This window comes from Girardinichthys multiradiatus, chromosome 4 (assembly GCF_021462225.1).
Source record: "Girardinichthys multiradiatus isolate DD_20200921_A chromosome 4, DD_fGirMul_XY1, whole genome shotgun sequence".
Lineage (NCBI taxonomy): Eukaryota > Metazoa > Chordata > Actinopteri > Cyprinodontiformes > Goodeidae > Girardinichthys > Girardinichthys multiradiatus.
In genome coordinates, this window is record NC_061797.1 from 41,037,425 (window position 1) to 41,054,706 (window position 17,282).

The 17,282-nt window shown below is 40.2% G+C and overlaps 1 protein-coding gene across 1 annotated transcript; it reads left to right on the forward strand.

The window, feature by feature from the left end:
* The first annotated feature begins 712 nt into the window (after positions 1–712).
* lpcat2 (lysophosphatidylcholine acyltransferase 2) lies at positions 713–15,423 on the forward strand. The gene is made up of 14 exons (XM_047364077.1): positions 713–971; positions 1,283–1,425; positions 5,991–6,208; positions 6,615–6,727; positions 6,862–6,922; positions 10,062–10,120; positions 11,243–11,277; positions 11,501–11,555; positions 11,639–11,721; positions 12,041–12,166; positions 12,275–12,428; positions 13,370–13,468; positions 13,986–14,127; positions 14,337–15,423. The coding sequence occupies exons 1-14, from the start codon at positions 861–863 to the stop codon at positions 14,513–14,515; spliced, it is 1,578 nt and encodes a 525-aa protein (XP_047220033.1). The 5' UTR covers positions 713–860; the 3' UTR covers positions 14,516–15,423.
* Positions 15,424–17,282: the final 1,859 nt, after the last annotated feature.

Below are 17,282 nucleotides of genomic sequence, written 5' to 3' on the forward strand. Positions count from 1 at the left end.
TTCCACATAAAGTTGCCGGCTAGGTGTTAGTGGGAAATATAGTGGGTTCCAGGAACAGTGGGACTGGGTAATTCTTATCCATTCGATATTTTAACAAGATTACAGCTCCTTTTACCTCCATCCATTAAAAAAGTAATTAAAAGGGCATACATGAAAGAGATGTTAAACCTAAGGTAAAACAGGGCATACTATCACATTGTCAACCATATGTTTTAGTCCAAAAACGAGACGTTTTAAACCCCAAAGTAATTCACTCGGCCCTTATTAAAGTCAGGTCATTTGAATATTCTATATATTTATTAGTATTTATTTATAAGTATTAAAAGCCATGAGGTTAAAAGTCAGGGGTGGCACCAGTGTCAGTAGAAGAGAATGACCAACTTTTCAACCAACTAAGAGTATGGTATGTGGGATATTGTATAAATACACAAATTGCTTGCCATAAGAGACCCAAAAGAAGACTTTCATTCGCGGCGGAACTAAAATCTTGTGTGAAATTGCGACATCTTGTGGCAATCTATAAGAATAAGTTTACAGGCGTTAAAGCCTGAATTCACAACGTGTTCTAATACTGCTATTGTCTTTTCTGTGTTTGTGAAATAAATGCATTAAAATTGGAAAGGAGAGGCATGAAACGATAATGTTCTTAAGTAAGTCAAAAAAAAAAAAAACATGGGTCCAAAATCGGCTTCAGTCACGTTGGAGGTGGAGCTTCGTAGTCAGACCACTGTAGGTCTGTTAGTGTGAGCTGCCCCGGTTGTCTGATACGGGCAAAAAGAGAACAAACCCCGGCAGTTAAAGGAAGTGCGATGATAACATAACGGCGCACTGACTGCCTGTTTCACCGAGGAGTGTACAAGATGCCCCCGCAGCGAGTGTTCGCCCTGCCGAGACAACAGTCTCTGCTCCTGCCTGCGGTTATCAACCCGTTCGTTCAAGACACAGAATTAACCAAAACTGCAGTAATTAAAGTGAGTATAACGGTGGTTGTTCAAGTGGTCTTCACAAGCTTTGAAGTTGTAGTTCTCGGCGCTCACGTTGTTTAGATGTGTGAAAACATAGACACAGAAAAACACAGTAACCATGCAGGGCCTATAATCGCCTTTAACAATCGGCCTGCTGCACCAACAATGACGGTGATTGTGTGCTTTCAAGAGCACTAATCGGTTACTGGGAATTATGTGGTGAAACATGTTTTTTTTTTCTTCTCGTTGAATTCAAGTGTTATTTAGGCTGCAGTCGCACTGGTTCTTATATGTCTTTATGACCCCTCTTCATGCAGTGTCTCCTGATGGGAATCTTCCTGGTTCCTTTTCGGGTCATCTTCATGTCTCTGGTTCTGATAATGACATGGCCTGTGGCGTTCGTAATCACCTTCAATCAACCTCTGAAAGGAGCAGTGGAGCCAATGACAGGCTGGAGACGGTAACTCATGCCATCCCGCTTCAATTTAGTCTTCAATTGAGTTACCCCTGCCTGGAGGGACCCCGACCATGACACTCACTCTCTCTAATATTGCCATTTAAAACAAAGATGAGAAACTGCAATGACTAAAAATACCAAAAGGATGTGGGCCAGTATAAAAAACAGTTAAATAATTTCCTCAGTTGTCATGGGCCAGTATTATATTGTTAAAATAATATAACATTATTATTACAGTGTTGTTAAATCTCACATGTGTTTATTATTATAGTAATTAGATTTTTATACACAGGCTGAGACTCACATAGAATAAATGCCCACTAAACTTAGTATTAGTTTTGAAATGCTCATTACACAGACTACTATACATTTTTGTAATTCTGCTCTTTATTTCAATGATAGTTATTTTATTTATATAGCATTAGTTCCCAAAATATGTCATTTTTGAGTCTCTTAATAAGACAAACAGGTCAAATTCTATTCCAAAAACATACATGTCTTCGGAGAGAAAACAGTTGATATTACCTAGTTTATTAAATTTAAATAAGTTATCAGCTCAGGTAGCCAGCCTGCAGTCAACTGCTTGACAGACAAGCTGCTTGTTGCTTACCAAATGATTGGTGGTGCTCCCTTTTGGTTTTCACACTCCGACTGTGTTAGTTTTTCACAACCCAAAATATTTCCAGACATCAGAATTTAGGTTATGCCCGAAAAGTATTGAGGACTTCTTTCAGCCATCTGACCAGCAGTGTGCAGCAATATGTGTTGGATAGGCAGCTCTGTACTATTTTATGCTTTATACAGATTAAACTGTAGGTGCGATGGAAGTTCTTAGCGGTTTTCAAACCACAAGTTTTTAAAACCTTGGTGTACTTTGATACTAGAAACCATGCTTATTACCTACTAACTATACAGTGTTAAATATTTCTGCCAATTGTACAACTCACTCAAAACAGAAATCCAACACAGTCCCTAGAACAATAGAAATGTGAAAATATAAACACATGTAAAACAAGCATTCACTAGCTATGTTACATTCTAGATAATTTGTTTATTATCAGGTTTGTGTGGGCTTACATTTGTGTATGCAAATTCACCCAGCTGCTGCACTAGGAAGTAAAGAGTTGTATCACCAACTATTAACAAAATGTTACCATTTTTTTTTTCTGATCATCATGATTAAAAGCCCTATAAATATTGTTGTATAATGGACTACTACAGACCTGCTGAGTTTTTAATTGACATAAAAAGAACTAATTACAAGTAATATCTATTCACTTTTTAGTCATACTAACAAATACCAAGGCCATCAGTGTATCACCATCGATACTGGAAGCTCACCAAAACATACCAATGAAGAAATACATTAGAACCACAGAACATCGTTTGTTTAACAACTAAATGAGAGTTGTTCTAAAACTAGATGTTTTTTTATTTTTTGCAAATTCATAAAATGGACACAGTAAAAGTTTGCACTTACTCAAAATATTAGCAGCTGACGTGGCTTAAAAAATGGTGCATGCTCTTCTGCTGAATCATCTCTTGCAAGATCATATCTGCCCCACAAGCATTACCTCAGCTTCCTACAGCTCTCAGAAAGGAAATAGCGAGTATTATTATGAAGGTGCTTAAGGGTAACTCAAAAGGCACTTCCTGCTTTTACCTAAAACTGTTACTTTTCAAACGTTTAAAAATATTGTTAGCATATTTTCAGTAAATTATCACTTGAATGTGTCTTTCTATGTGTAAGGTAGGATAATTAAAATAAGAGGTGAATGTAGCTTTATTTTACTCCAATGTCCTAAACAAGCTAGAACAAGACTTTGCAAAAGTTGCAGCTTCACACAGATCTTGTGACCACTGTGCAGGCACGTCGAAAGCAAGTATGTACATTATGACCATCTACCTGATAGTCTTTTTCTCTTTCTTTTGTCGTAAAGACATCATAATTTATCAAGACTTGTTCTCCACCAGACCCCTTAAGGTGTGTCATGAGATCTGGCACACGGATGTTAGTAACAGATTTGCAGGATCTAAAAGCCTGCGGCTCTTCAGCCCCATATGCAACAAACTGATGCAAAACATGTGTCTTCTGACGCCCCTTTATCAGAACCAGCAATACATGCTTCAATAAGTTGAGCTACTGTAGTTTATCTCATGAATCACACCACAGGGGTCAGATTTCCCTCTCTACGTCCACCAATGAGCCATGGCCCCCCATAACCCTGTTGAGTGTTCACCACTATTTCTTTCTTGGACCACTTCTGAAAGATCCTGACTACTTTAAGACCTGCAGTTTTAGAGATGCTCTGACCCAGTTGTGTAACCATCACAATGTGGCCGTTGTAAAACTAATCATAATCTTACTCTAACCAATTTTTTTTTTCTGATTCTACCACATCAACTTCAAGGTTCAATTGTTTACTTACTAACCAGTTTATCCTATCAACCAGCTGGTTCCATGGTGAAGAGAAGATCAGTGTTATTCACTTCACCTGTCAGTAGTTATCATGTTATGCCTGATCAGTGTAGATATAGAAGACTTTTTGGTGTTACAATACAATAAATTCATCTGTGCCCTGTACATAATACAATATCCCATGTCAGGGTTAAGCTCTTTTTAAAATTACCACCACATAAAGTAAGTTAAGGTAAGGTAAGTTTATTTATGTAGCGCTTTTCAGTAACAAGACACTCAAAGCGCTGTACATACAATTACAATACAATCACAAAGAAAATAAACACTGATACAGACACAGAAAAACAAATCATATGATACTACAATCCTTCTAACAAATCTAAAGATCTATGAATCCTTCTAAGAAATCGAATAGTCTCATCATTCCACTGAATTCTAACTAGGGAAGCTGAGTCACTGGTACAAAACAGCTTTAATCCACATTTTCAGGTGCTAATGATATATTGCTTTTTCTGGTACTGAAGTTGAACTAAGTAATAACAGTCCATTGTAGTCTAATTAAAAAGCTGAGTCATCGGTGTAAGAGCAGCTAAAGTCCAAATTACTAATAATATTTGGTTTTTGCTGGTAATCCTTCTGATAAAACTAAAAATAAATGAAAAAGTAATGAAATACTAATAATATTTGGCTTTTGCTGGTAATCCTTCTGAGAAATCTGAAAATCTATGAAAAGTAATGAAATCACACATTTAGGTGAAATAAGATAGGAGGAAAAAAAAATCATATTTCAGACTCTATTCTTAGCAGAATAGAGTCTGAAATAGTACAAAAAACTTCAGCAAGGGTAAGCAACACACATAAGTAAAGATTTAGCAAGGGTACGGTGGAATCTTGAGGGTGCAAATGTAAGTCTGAGTGTGTTTGCAAGAATTAGACTGTCAACACTGATAGAAGCGCCATTGTCCTTGAGAAGAGAGGTGGAAGTTTTATCAATCGGTCGCATAGTCCTATCAGCACACAGCTGGTCGGGGAGTGCTGGGGAAGAGCGTCGTGTTTATGTAACATCCAGGAGATATTTTGTCGATAGCCAGTTAGCAGAAGTTGCCAAGGCCACATTGGGGGCCGGATTTAGAAAAACAATAAATGTTGTGGTTCAGGCAGTTGTGAATTTCCAACTACATTAAGAGTTTTACTGGTATGTCTCAATTGCGAATCCAAATAGCCAAATTTCTGGTACTTTCCACAGATCTGGAACGTACAACTTCTCCAAGATTATAACCTTTAACCTCTGAGTCCAACTGCTGCCAGGCTGCAATTCTGTTCAAGAATCATGTCCAGCTTGCGATTCTGATCTCTTAACATTTCAGTCTGAGTGCTGATCACGCTACAGACTCCATCCAACATCGCAGGCAGCTTTGGAGTGCTTTGAACAGCCACCCGCGTTTTGTGAATCACTCGATAAGCCAGGTAACCACCAACTCCAAAAGGCAGAAATCCTGTTATCAAAAGTCCAAATATGTACACATTTTCTATGTCCTCAACCGACATCGTAGTCAGGCACACAGTCTTCCACTGCTGCCAAGAATCCATTGTGTATCCAGAGAAGAACGTCCCGTCTGGACAAGAAGGTCTCCTTTACCCTGTCTTCCCGTTGAAAAGAAAAAAATTTGATCAATTACGTTGAGAGTCCAGCTGACCAAATCCATAATTTAAAAGTTCGGAGGATATGCAAATCGAGGCTCTGAGAAAAATACAGACAAAAAGCAGAAGCAGGGATCAGCAGGGAGGGAGGGAGAGAAAACGCGTGTGTCTTCCACCGAGAGCAAGAGAGTAAAAAAGTTGATCCTAGTTTATCCACATTGCATTAAGGTTCCTGCCCAGTGGAGCCCAATTATTAGAGCTTTAAATATTTATGGTTGGAAAAGCTCCACACTGACATTTATCATTTATGCTTTGTGTTTCAGTCTGCAGTGTCACTTCCTACCTTGTCTCTTGACTGAGGAAGTAACATTTATTGCAAATATAGAGTCTACATTTTGTAACTTAGTCTGTTTCTTAATGACTTAAGAATAACTGAAATAATTACCAAAGAGAGATCCTGAAAAATGCTGATAAAATGCATGCCTGCTTTCTTACCCACCATTTATAGGTTCATGTGTAAAAGACTGATGGCTGCCTTGGGGAGGGCCTACTACTTCTCTATGGGTTTCAGAGTTGTGGTGAAAGGTAAACAGGTTAGCAGCATTGAGGCCCCCATTCTGGCCGTGGCCCCCCACTCCACCTTTTTCGATGGGATTGCATGCATTGTATCTGGCCTGCCCTCCACTGTCTCTCGGGTCGAGAACCTGGCTACGCCCATCTTTGGCAGTAAGACATTTCTCAATCATGCTGATGTTTGAATAAAGGAACTTTGGGGCATGTGTGATTGAGGGAATGAAGTGTGAAACCAAGTGTGAAACTATTTTAGTTTTTTTTTTTTTTTTTTTTTGTCTTCATCTGACAGCACAATTTCACACTCTCTTTTACTGTATTTTAATTGCAGAAGGCATTTATGATTGACACTTGTGCTCTCAGTATTAAGCACAACATGAATAGAGACATCGCTGAAACATTATCCTTTGTAAAGAAACTTGTTCCAGACTCCATTGTAAACAGTCACAAAGGGCTTGCTTCCTTTCAGTACAATGCAAACTTAAAGAAAGCGAGAAAAATATAAACATTGTTTTATCTTCCTGTATGTTTTAATGTTACTGATGTTTAACTCTCTCTGCAGGGTTTATCCGGTGTCTCCAACCAGTGCTGGTCTCTAGAAAGGACCCAGACTCCAGGAAGAACACAATCCTGGCGATTGAAAGTAGAGCTAAGTCTGAAGGCCAATGGCCACAGGTTTGTAAACACAATAAAGGCAGAAGGTAACACACTTCAGAAACCACAATTCCTTCTGATTTATATGTATGTGTACATATATATATATATATATATATATAGATATAACATAAAAACAATATTTTGTCTTTTAGGTCCTGATATTTCCAGAGGGAACATGTACAAATCGTTCATGTCTTATCACTTTTAAACAAGGCAAGTTTAAATTAAATATATATTTCTTAATATAATATAATTGTTTTTTTGAACTTGTTGTCTTCTGCTTCATCTGGGACCGGGTCACAAGGTCAGCAGACTCAGTAGAGACACCCAGATGTCCCTCTCCCCAGACACCTCCTCCAGCTCCTCCGGGAGGAGCCCAAGGCGTTCCCAGACCAGCCGAGAGACATAGTCCCTCCAGCGTGTCCTGGGCTGTCCCCTGAGCCTCCTTCCGGTTGGGACGTTTCTGGAACAGGAGGCATCCGGTATAGATGCCCGAGCCACCTGAACTGGCTCCTCCTCGATGTGGAGGAGCAGGGGCTCTACTCCAAGCTCTTACCGGATAGCCGAGCTCCTCACCCTATCTCTAAGGGAGTGCCTGGCCACCCTACGGAGGAAGCTCATTTCAGCCGCTTGTATCTGGGATCTCGTTCTTTTGGTCATGACCAAAAGTTCATGGCCATAGGTGTGGGTAGGAACATAGACCAACCGGTAAATCTAGAGCTTCACTTTTCGGCTAGGCTCTCTTCACCACAACGGACCTGCTCAGTGCCATTACTGTGGAAGCCACACCAATCCGTCTGTCCATCTCCCGCTCCATTCTTCCTATGAACAAGACCCCAAGGTACTCGAACTCCTCCGCTTGAGGCAAGAACTCCCCTCCAACATGAAGAGGACAAGCCACCCTTTTCTGGTTGAGAACCATGGCCTCGGACTTGGAGGAGCTGATCTTCATCCCAGCCACTTCACACTCGGCTGCAAACCGCCCCAGCGCATGCTGTAGGTTTTAGCTAGAGGGGGCCAGCAGGACCATGTTATCTGCAAAAAGAAGAGATGAAATCCACTGCGCCTAGAAATCCTGTCATAAAAGTTATGAACAAGACTGGTGACAAAGGGCAGCCCTGCCGAAGTCCAACATGCACCGGGAACAGGTCCGACTTGGTGCCGGCAATGCGGACCAAACTCCTGCTCCACTTGTACAAAGACCGAATGGCGCCTAATAAAGGGATCCCCACTCTGTACTCCTGGAGCACCCCAGACAGGGCACCACGAGGGACACAGTCAAATACCTTCTCCGGGTCCACAAAACATATGTGGACTGGTTGGGCAAACTCCCATGAACCCTCGAGTACTCTGCAGAGGGTGTAGAGCTGGTCCAGTGTTCCACAGCTGGGATGAAAACCACACTGCTCCTCCTGGTTCGACTATCGGCTGGACTCTCCTCTCTAATACCCTGGTGTAGGCCTTACCAGGGAGGCTCCAGTATGAAGTGGGACCACCCCCCCGGTTTGCCAGTCCAGAGGCACTGTACCCAACTGCCAGGCAATGTTGAAGAGGCATGTCCACCATGACAGCCCCACAACATCCAGAGACTTGAGGTACTCAGGGCGGATCTCATCCAACCCTGAAGCCCTGCCACCATGGAGCTTTTTAACCACCTCGGTGACTTTAGCCTGGGTGATGAAAGAGCCCAACCCCAAGTCCCCAGCCTCTGCTTCTACCAGGGAATGTGTGACGGCAGGATTGAGGAGAACCTTGAAGTACTCCTTCCACCGCCCGATAATGTCCCCAGTTGAGGTCAGCAACCTCCCACCCCCACTGTAAACAGTGATGGCGAAGCACTGCTTCCCCCTCCTGAAGTGCCGGAAAGTTTGCCAGAATCGCTTCGAGGCCAATCAGTAGTCCTTCTTCATGGCCTCACCGAGCTCCTCCCAGGCCCGGGCTTTTGCCTCTGCCACAGCACGCTTGGACTCACGGTACCTGTCAGCCTCTTCAGGAGTCCCACAAGCCAGCCACAGACTATAGGACTCCTCCTTCAGCTTGACAGCATCCCTTACTGCCGATGTCCACCACCGGGTTCGGGGATTGCCGCCGTGACAGTCACCGCAGACCTTACGGCCATAGCTACGGGCAGCAGCATCATCAATAGATGCGGAGAACATGGTCCACTCGGACTCTATGTCTTCAACCTCTCCCGGAATCTGGTCAAAGCTCTCCCAGAGGTGGGAGTTGAATACATCCCTGGCCGAGGGCTCCGCCAGACGTTCCCAGCAGACCCTCACTATGAGCTTGGGCCTGCCAAGTCTGTCCGTTTTCCAACTCACCACCAGGTGGTAATCGTGGACAGCTCAGCCCCTCTCTTAACCTGAGTGTCCTAAACATGCAGCCGAAGGTCTCACGACATGACAACAAAGTCGATCATCAATCTCTTGCCTAGGGTGTCCTGGTGCCAAGTGCACTGATGAACACTCTTATGCTTGAACATGGTGTTCATTATGGACAATCCGTGACTAGCGCAGAAGTCCAATAACGAAACACCACTCGGATTCAGATCGGGGAGGCCATTCCTCCCGATCACGCCTGTCCAGGTGTCACTGTCGTTCCCCCAACAGGGATGTCAAGAAGGCCGGGTACTCCGCACAACCGCTCGGCCCGTAGGCCAAAACGACAGTCAGAGACCTGTCCCCAACCTGAAGGCGCAGGGATGCGACCCTCTCATCCACTGGGGTAAACCCAACACGAGACGGCTGAGCTGGGGGGCAAAAAGCAAACCTACCCCAGCCCGTCGCCTCCCCCTGTGGGCCACTCCAGAGTAGAATAAATGCCAGCCCCTCTTGAGGAGATGGGTTCCACCTTCGTCCCCTGCCCAATCCTCCTAAGATGTTATGGTATAATGTTAAAAAGGATGTGCATGTTCAAAAAGCCTCCAATTTGGCTGAATAAATAATTCTGCAAAGAGTAGTCAAAAATTCTTCTACAGCCATATATCAACAAAGTGCCAATCACTGCAAATTACTTCTTCACATTCGGACAACTTGGCTGGGATAACGTTTTCCCTTTATCATTTGAAAAGTGCATGCTCCTTTCACTCAGGATATCTTTGTCTGATATTAAAATCTGCTATCTGAAACATGTAAAGGACAAAATAAAAACAGAATAAAGGATAATAAGCAAAGAAAAGAAAACTACCAAGCAGACACTTCACTTCCTGTTCAATGTTTTCTTCTTCTGCTTCTGTGTTTTAGCACAGGCAGCCTTTTAAGCTTAAATCTAACCCACTGAGCAAAAATACAAACATAAATTAAAGCCACATATTTGTCAGTCTACAGTAATAACTATCTCATCTTATTTGCAGGTGCCTTTATTCCAGGTGTCCCTGTACAGCCTGTCCTCATTAGATATCCCAACAAACTGGTGAGTATGCTTTACACTAACTCATCTATTTAAGTGTTATAATAATGCTCAGGCATTTTGGTGGTGATACAGAACAGATATACCCCCTTGTCTTGTGTCATGATGTATGTTTGGATGGGTTGTACTGGAATTCTAATTTCCCCTCGGGGATCAATAAAGTATCTTTGAATTGAATTGAATTGATATACTCTCTGATCGTATTGCCATACTGTGCAATACGATCAGATGGATATTTATTAATGGCAAAGAGCTTCAGCAGTGACTAAAATGACTTTACAGTAAGTTCATTCACTATTGTCATACCAAAAAGGTGCATCTCAGTAAATAAGAGTAAATCAAAAGTAAGTTTAAAAAGTGAAACTCATATGTTATATAGATTCACTATATTTGTGGCATTTTTTAATTTTAAATATCTTTTCTCACAGCTAGTGGGAGTCTGATTCATTTTCTGATACATAAGACCAATAAAAATCATTTTTAATAGAAAAATGTTAGACTACTGAAAATTAGGTCAATGTGGTCTACTCTATAAGTTAGTCTGCATTGTTAGGTTTTGTTTCTTTGAAAACAGCATGTTATGTTTACTCATGTTATCTTTATCTGATATTAAAATTCTTAAAAGATCTAAAACATGTAATTGAAACAAAAAGTAAAAACAGAATAAATCGCAAATACTAAGGTAAGAAAAGGTGAGAGCTGCTATGAGTCTTGGTTTAATAGTCATGCATCCTGGTTCTGTCCCAGTGCTGGCTGGTTACTTCTTATCTGAGCAACTGTGCTGACTTACAACTCTGACCAAAATCACTGCCTTGATTAGAGTGGGACCAAAACAGGCCAAATGAACAACCTTTCCAGCAATCCTCGCACAATATGACGACGATGTGCGTACGTTCCAACCTGATGTAGTACCATCACAACGGAAAAGTAATATTTAACACTCACAAAAAATCATAAAATTAACAGTTTGACCCCATAATCCCCTTGTGATGCAAATGAGCAAGCAGAGGTTTACTTCATTTCAACAAATTATATTGGTTCTCGGTGTTGTTTTAGATTAAGTTTTTTTATGATTATGTTTTCTATGCATTTCAGACTTTATTGTATGTTATGTTTGCTCTTTAGGATACAGTGACCTGGACTTGGCAAGGTTTCAGCTCGTGAGTATGATTCAAAGTGCTGTTAAATTGATGCAGTTTAATCTATAGGTTTAATAGTATGCGAGTTTAGACTTGGTTCCTTGGAACACTTTACCTACATGAAATCCATGTTCATGTTTATATATCCGGGAACATTTTAAAGACGAAGCACTAACAACATTTTCTATATTCCCTAACTGAATATGCTGTATGCACTAGACTGTCCTTCTTGTATTACGAATAGGAAGATGCTACTGCTGCTAACTTTGTGCCAGCTCTACACCACAGTGGAGGTTGAGGTAACAGCATATCTGGTTTAGAGGTTTGCTTTCTGCTTGACCTTCCTTGTAACCCTTTTCTCCCCGTTTGTTCTGTTTTCCAGTTCCTGCCACCACACCTCCCCACACAGGATGAAAAGAAAAGCCCCGCTCTGTTTGCCAGCAGAGTGAGAGACGCTATGGCCAAGTGAGTGCTCATTGTCTATATGTCTGTTAGGTCTCAAGGAAGTCACTGTTCTGTTGTTTAAAGCTGCTATACAAAACACTTCCTATGCTTTGAATTTCCCATTTCACGTTTTACCCTTGAGCACATTGAGGAACAAGACTCAATAGAAACTGAAAGGTTATATTTGTACAATAAGTGAAGGCATATGAAGTTTGTTGATTAGAAACACGTCAGAGCATACTGAGTTTGATCATTTAACCAATACTGTCTTCATATCTAAATTTTCCTCACACCATCTTCTAAAAGTATTCAGGCTGATTGCTAAGCCTTTTAACTACAGGGTTTTGGGCGTTCCAGTGACAGACCACACTTATGAAGATTGTCGCCTCATGATCTCAGCTGGAGAGCTAACACTTCCCATGGAGGCTGGCCTGGTGGAGTTCACAAAGATTAGTCGCAAACTCAAGTAAGAACAACAACTGCCCCCCTTCCGACGTTATCTGTTTTTTTCAGTGCCAGTTTGTTATATCGGAAAATGATAAAAATACTAATCTTTTTTACTTTGTTCTTGTAGTTTGAAGTGGGACAGTGTTAAGAAGGAACTTGAGGGATTTGCATCCATGGCCTCCACCTGCAGGGGAGGGCGCATAACCATTGAGGAGTTCGCCAGGATCCTGAAGCTACCGGTCAACCCGGCTCTTGAGGAGCTGTTTGCATTGTTTGACAGGGTGAGGATGTATGCCCCAATGCAGCTTTGACCACTGAATAGTACTATTGCTAAAAAACCGGTGTTGTAGTTAGACATGGGGCAGGTTTCAGTATTAAAGTAGACCGAATTTGTCTCAAAACCGTTTAAACTTTCCTCCACTGTTTCTATGGTTCAAATTTGTTTTAATGAGATACCAGATTGAGTGCTGTACTGCACTGAGCAAAGCAGCACTGCATTCCTCCCCTACCTGATTCTGGTTGGTATGGGTTGTTCCTACACTTTTTCCTTCCTTACAAGGTTGACACATGTTTCTCATCAAAGTGAAGCCCTTCTTGCAAAGCCCTTGTTGTCAGCATATGACATAATCTGGAAAGGCCTAAGCTATTATAATGAGCTTGTATTTCTTTCACAAGTCATCTGTAAATACTGCATCTTGTAAGAAATCCTACAATTTAGACTGACAACTGACTCACTACATGCGACTGAAATATATTTCAACCCTTTACTCTCAACATGTCTATGAATCAAAATAAAAAATAAGAGCTTACATAACCATAATAATCAATGTTATTTTAGCAGCGATTAATGTGGGTTTATAGTGGGAGTTTTTCAAGCGTGAGATTTTGGTACCCCCATTAAAAATGTATTTATCTGAAGTCTTTTTACACATCCGTTTCAGGGATGCCAATAAGCAGGCAGTTTTGAGTTAGAAAACCGAGTTAAATGCAAAAACAGCTTCAAGCATCATTTTTAATCTGTACACTATACAATGTTTTTTATCAAGAATAAATTTCATTTCCCACCAGCTGTTCTTGTGCAACTGTGTCTGAACTGATGAGACTGGTTGCTGGATAAATCAAATCAAATGCATAATGATAATCAATTAATTCCATATGATAGATAATAGGTAATATAGGAATTTGCAACATGGTAAACATTGCTTGTCTCTCACATTCGCAGAACGAGGATGGCACCATCGACTTTAGGGAGTATGTTATCGGTGTCACCATCTTGTGTCGACCAGCGAACACTGAAGATGTTCTACAAATGGCTTTCCGGGTAGGATGGGGAAAAATATTCACACTGGCTCTAACCTATTGGTATTTGAATAGGGAGACCCCTTCAAAACTAGTGTTTTTTTTTTTTTTTTGCAATTCTGTATTCATCTGACTTATTCTATTAGATCATGTGTTTCCTGCTGCTATTATTTTTTATTAGATTTTACCAGTAAATAATGATAAAGAAAAGCTGAAAATACAAAGATTCTGCCCCCAGCTCTGCCTTTACTGTCTGTGCACAGCAGTCAGAAGCAGCAGGAAAACAGAGACAGGCATGGACAACATCAAGCTAACAAAGAGTGTCTCCTGGAGTCATTTTGCCGGACATGAGACCAGATATAAATTTGAACAAACATTTTTTTTACATTCATTCACTGTAACTGAAACTTTTCCCATCATAATTGTAAAATGTAAACCCCTGTATTTTATCTCCTAAAACCCTCCTTGTTTTTAATAATTGTCTTCCATGTTTGCTAACATTTGAATGAAACATTAACTTAGCTCCTCTTTGCTTGCAGTTGTTTGATACAGATGAAGATGGGAAAATCACCCTCGATGAGTTTAACGCTCTGCTGCGTTCTGCTCTGGGTGTGTCAGACCTGAACATGGCCAAACTCTTCAGGGAGATTGATGCCGATTCTTCTGGCTTTGTGACTTTCAGTGAGTGGATTTTGCCAGATCTGTAACAGCCAGCTACATTTCAGCATTTAGATGCTCTAGATGGGTTTTTACAAGTGTTTTGGCGTGGACGTTAGAATGTGTGCAGTAAATAATTAAGAACATTTACTACCACTTTTAGTTCCAGTCATGCATCTAGCTCCACTGGATATTAATGGTTATTCTTTGTTCTTTTGCTTGTGTTTCTTCAGATGAATTTCAGGCTTATGCCTCTAACCACCCTCAGTATGCCAAACTCTTCACGACCTACCTGGAGCTTCAGAGATACCAGGCGATCCAAGAGGCAATGCCGGGTGATCTGGAATTAGCCGGGCAGTGCAGTTCAATGCTAACAACTGAGGACAGCAGCTCTGACAAAAAAGACGACTGAGACCACTGATAACTGTAATCTTTGTTCAACAAACAAACATAAAACAAATGCAAGGCTGCAACATATGCCAACATGTTTCCTTCTAATATAAAAATGCATGCATTTTGTTGTAGAATTCTTTTGTTTTTAAAAAGTAGTGCCTTTTGGATTTTAAATGAGTCATCACATAAGGAGTATTTGTAATAGGATGAAATTATGTAAAATCAAATTAATATATCTGTTAAAAAACATCTAAACCCAGCAGGAGTTAGTCAGTCTTACAGAGTTATATACTTGAATTTTATTTTTAAATTTGTTTTGTAGCCTCACTCTTTGTTGCACTGAGATGAACACAGCCCCATGTACCCTATCCTTTGTCTTTGTGGTTTGTATTTACATGACAGGAAAAATTTGCCAAACCAACATATCTTTAATCATAAGCAAAGAGTCCCTGTGCTTCTGTGTTGTTGTATAATTAATGTTCAGTAAGCTGCAGTAAGAGCTTTCCAGTCTGGTGAGCCAGAGTTATATTCTGTACTAAAGCTATGTTTACAATGAGCATAGATGCTGTGCCATACACTTTTTTGCAGCGCTCAGGGACAAAAACCTTGTAAGACGTCCATGTAATTAGCCAGAAGTTTGCTTTGCATATGTACCTATTTGCATTTCTACTGAAGACAGTTGTTGCTGAGACAGCACTGTGCCTGTGCTGCTTTAAGTTGACTAAAGCAAATCAAGCATTGAAAATAGGGCAATTTGTGAGCAAAAAGCCAACAGTGCTTCTTCACAGTAGCATATTCCAGCGGGGTATGCTTTGAGTCTTAACAAGCCATATTGTTATTTAGTGAAGCGTATTGCAATTATGTGAGCTGTATGTTATTTGTGAACATTGCAAAGTTTGCTTTTTGAAATAAAAGAACAGAATACTAGCCCATTGTTTCTCTTTTTTTTTTTTTGCAGTTTGTCTGATTTCTTTTTTTGCTTGCTTTTCATTAACCGGGAACTTGTAATTACTTTTCATCAGACTGCAGCTGCAATGCTTTCTTTAAAACAACCACAAGGTGCCAGTAGTTAGCTATTCTCTGTAACTAATGTGTCCATCCAGCTCTGTGAGTTTTAATGTCATTTGTGCTTTAGAAAACACAATTAGATTTAATGTGACACATACATTTGTAAAATGAGAATTAATGTCTCTTTGTCTCGTGTCTTCCTTATACTTGGTGTTGTTCCTTATAAAAATAGAAGTATTTGGGTAAACAATGAATGCATATTTGGTGAACTCTAACCCTAGGCAATAAATTTTTAGCAAATGCATGAAAGCTAGAGGGGACAATGAACCCAAATGATTTATTTTCTCAACTCAATATCTTACTAGTTTGAGGTCATAAAGCAAACACATTAATCCATCCACTGTCTTTACCTGCTTAATCTTATTTAGGGTTATGGGAAGGGTGGGGGGTTGCTGGTGCCCATCTCCAATGTTCAGTGGGTTTCACTCCACCACACTTTCACCTACTTCGAAATTAGAGTGGCCAAATATTCTAAGATGCATATCTTTCAACTGTGGGAGGAAGCTTGAGTACCTTTAGGGAACCCATAGGCTCACGGGGGGGGCATGCAAACTAAACAGAAAAGCCCCAGCTGGGATTTGATCCTAGAACCTGTGTTTTTTGTCCTGCTTGCAACCCTGGAGGGGGTGTCTCTCAGGATTTTTGGGGTTGCTCTCTTTCCCCCTCTCAGGCTACTCCAACTGTTTTACAACAGACAGCGTCTATCCCCACTTCTGTGCACATTTACATGCAAACCCATTCAGACATGTATCAATCGGTCAGATATTATTTCTATAGAACATTTCTTACAATAACATGTAACACAAACCGCTTTACAGGAGTTAGAAAAGGAAACACGAATGCAAACAACCATCAACAAACTAAGCAAATATTTTGTCATAATCATTGCACAGCTGAAATAAAAAGTCATATAAAATGGAGGAAAATAATTAGGAAAATACAATCATGAACAAGAAAACACCAGAGATGGATTTAAACATAAAAATTCTGGAACTGTAAATGCTGTTAAACACTTAAAAACCTTAACCATAAGACATATAAATAGAGATAAAACACTGATTTATATTTTAGTCATGTTAAGCCTAAAGTAATGTTAAAAAAGCAACAGACAAAATAAAATAGAAAAATAAGATAAATAAAAATTTAGGAAATGGGCTGTTTTGTTTATACATTGAAGCAGGCACAATTTTATTATTATTGTTTTTGTTGCTGATATGAAATTAAAACATTTGCTCAAAGACCAGACAATTTTAGTCATCTTTACAGAATGCATGATTGTGTACAGTTCAATTTCCTCATTCAGTATCTGTATGACCCAGCCTTTGTGAGATGAGATAGAAATACAGCGTATCATTAGCACATATATGTGAAAAAGACCATTTGGCAAAGCATATATTCATTGGCTTTCTCAATTTGGGGAACACAAAGTAATGCATTTCAAAATTGTCTCTATGTTTTTGTTATTTCCAAATAAAATGTTTTACCATAAAGTTTCTTTTGTATAGCAAAGTACTCAAATGTATTTTTTTTCATTGGTCATGGGCTCTGATTTTTGTACATGGTTGTGAGCATCATGTTAATATGCATGCCAATATTAATAGAAGCACAAAAATGCATGTAGGGCACAAAGGAGGTTGAAATGAAGTGTGGAGAGACAATCTCATCAAAGGCTCCCTGTTAGACTAACTGTGATTACCAGCTGTGATTTCCTCATTCAA

Coding starts and splice junctions, on each gene's coding strand:
- lpcat2 (XM_047364077.1), top strand. CDS start 861: ATGCCCCCGCAGCGAGTGTTCGCCCTGCCGAGACAACAGTCTCTGCTC. Junction 6,728..6,861: donor CTGAAGGCCAATGGCCACAG/GTTTGTAAACAC, acceptor TTTGTCTTTTAG/GTCCTGATATTTCCAGAGGG. Junction 6,923..10,061: donor TCTTATCACTTTTAAACAAG/GCAAGTTTAAAT, acceptor TCTTATTTGCAG/GTGCCTTTATTCCAGGTGTC.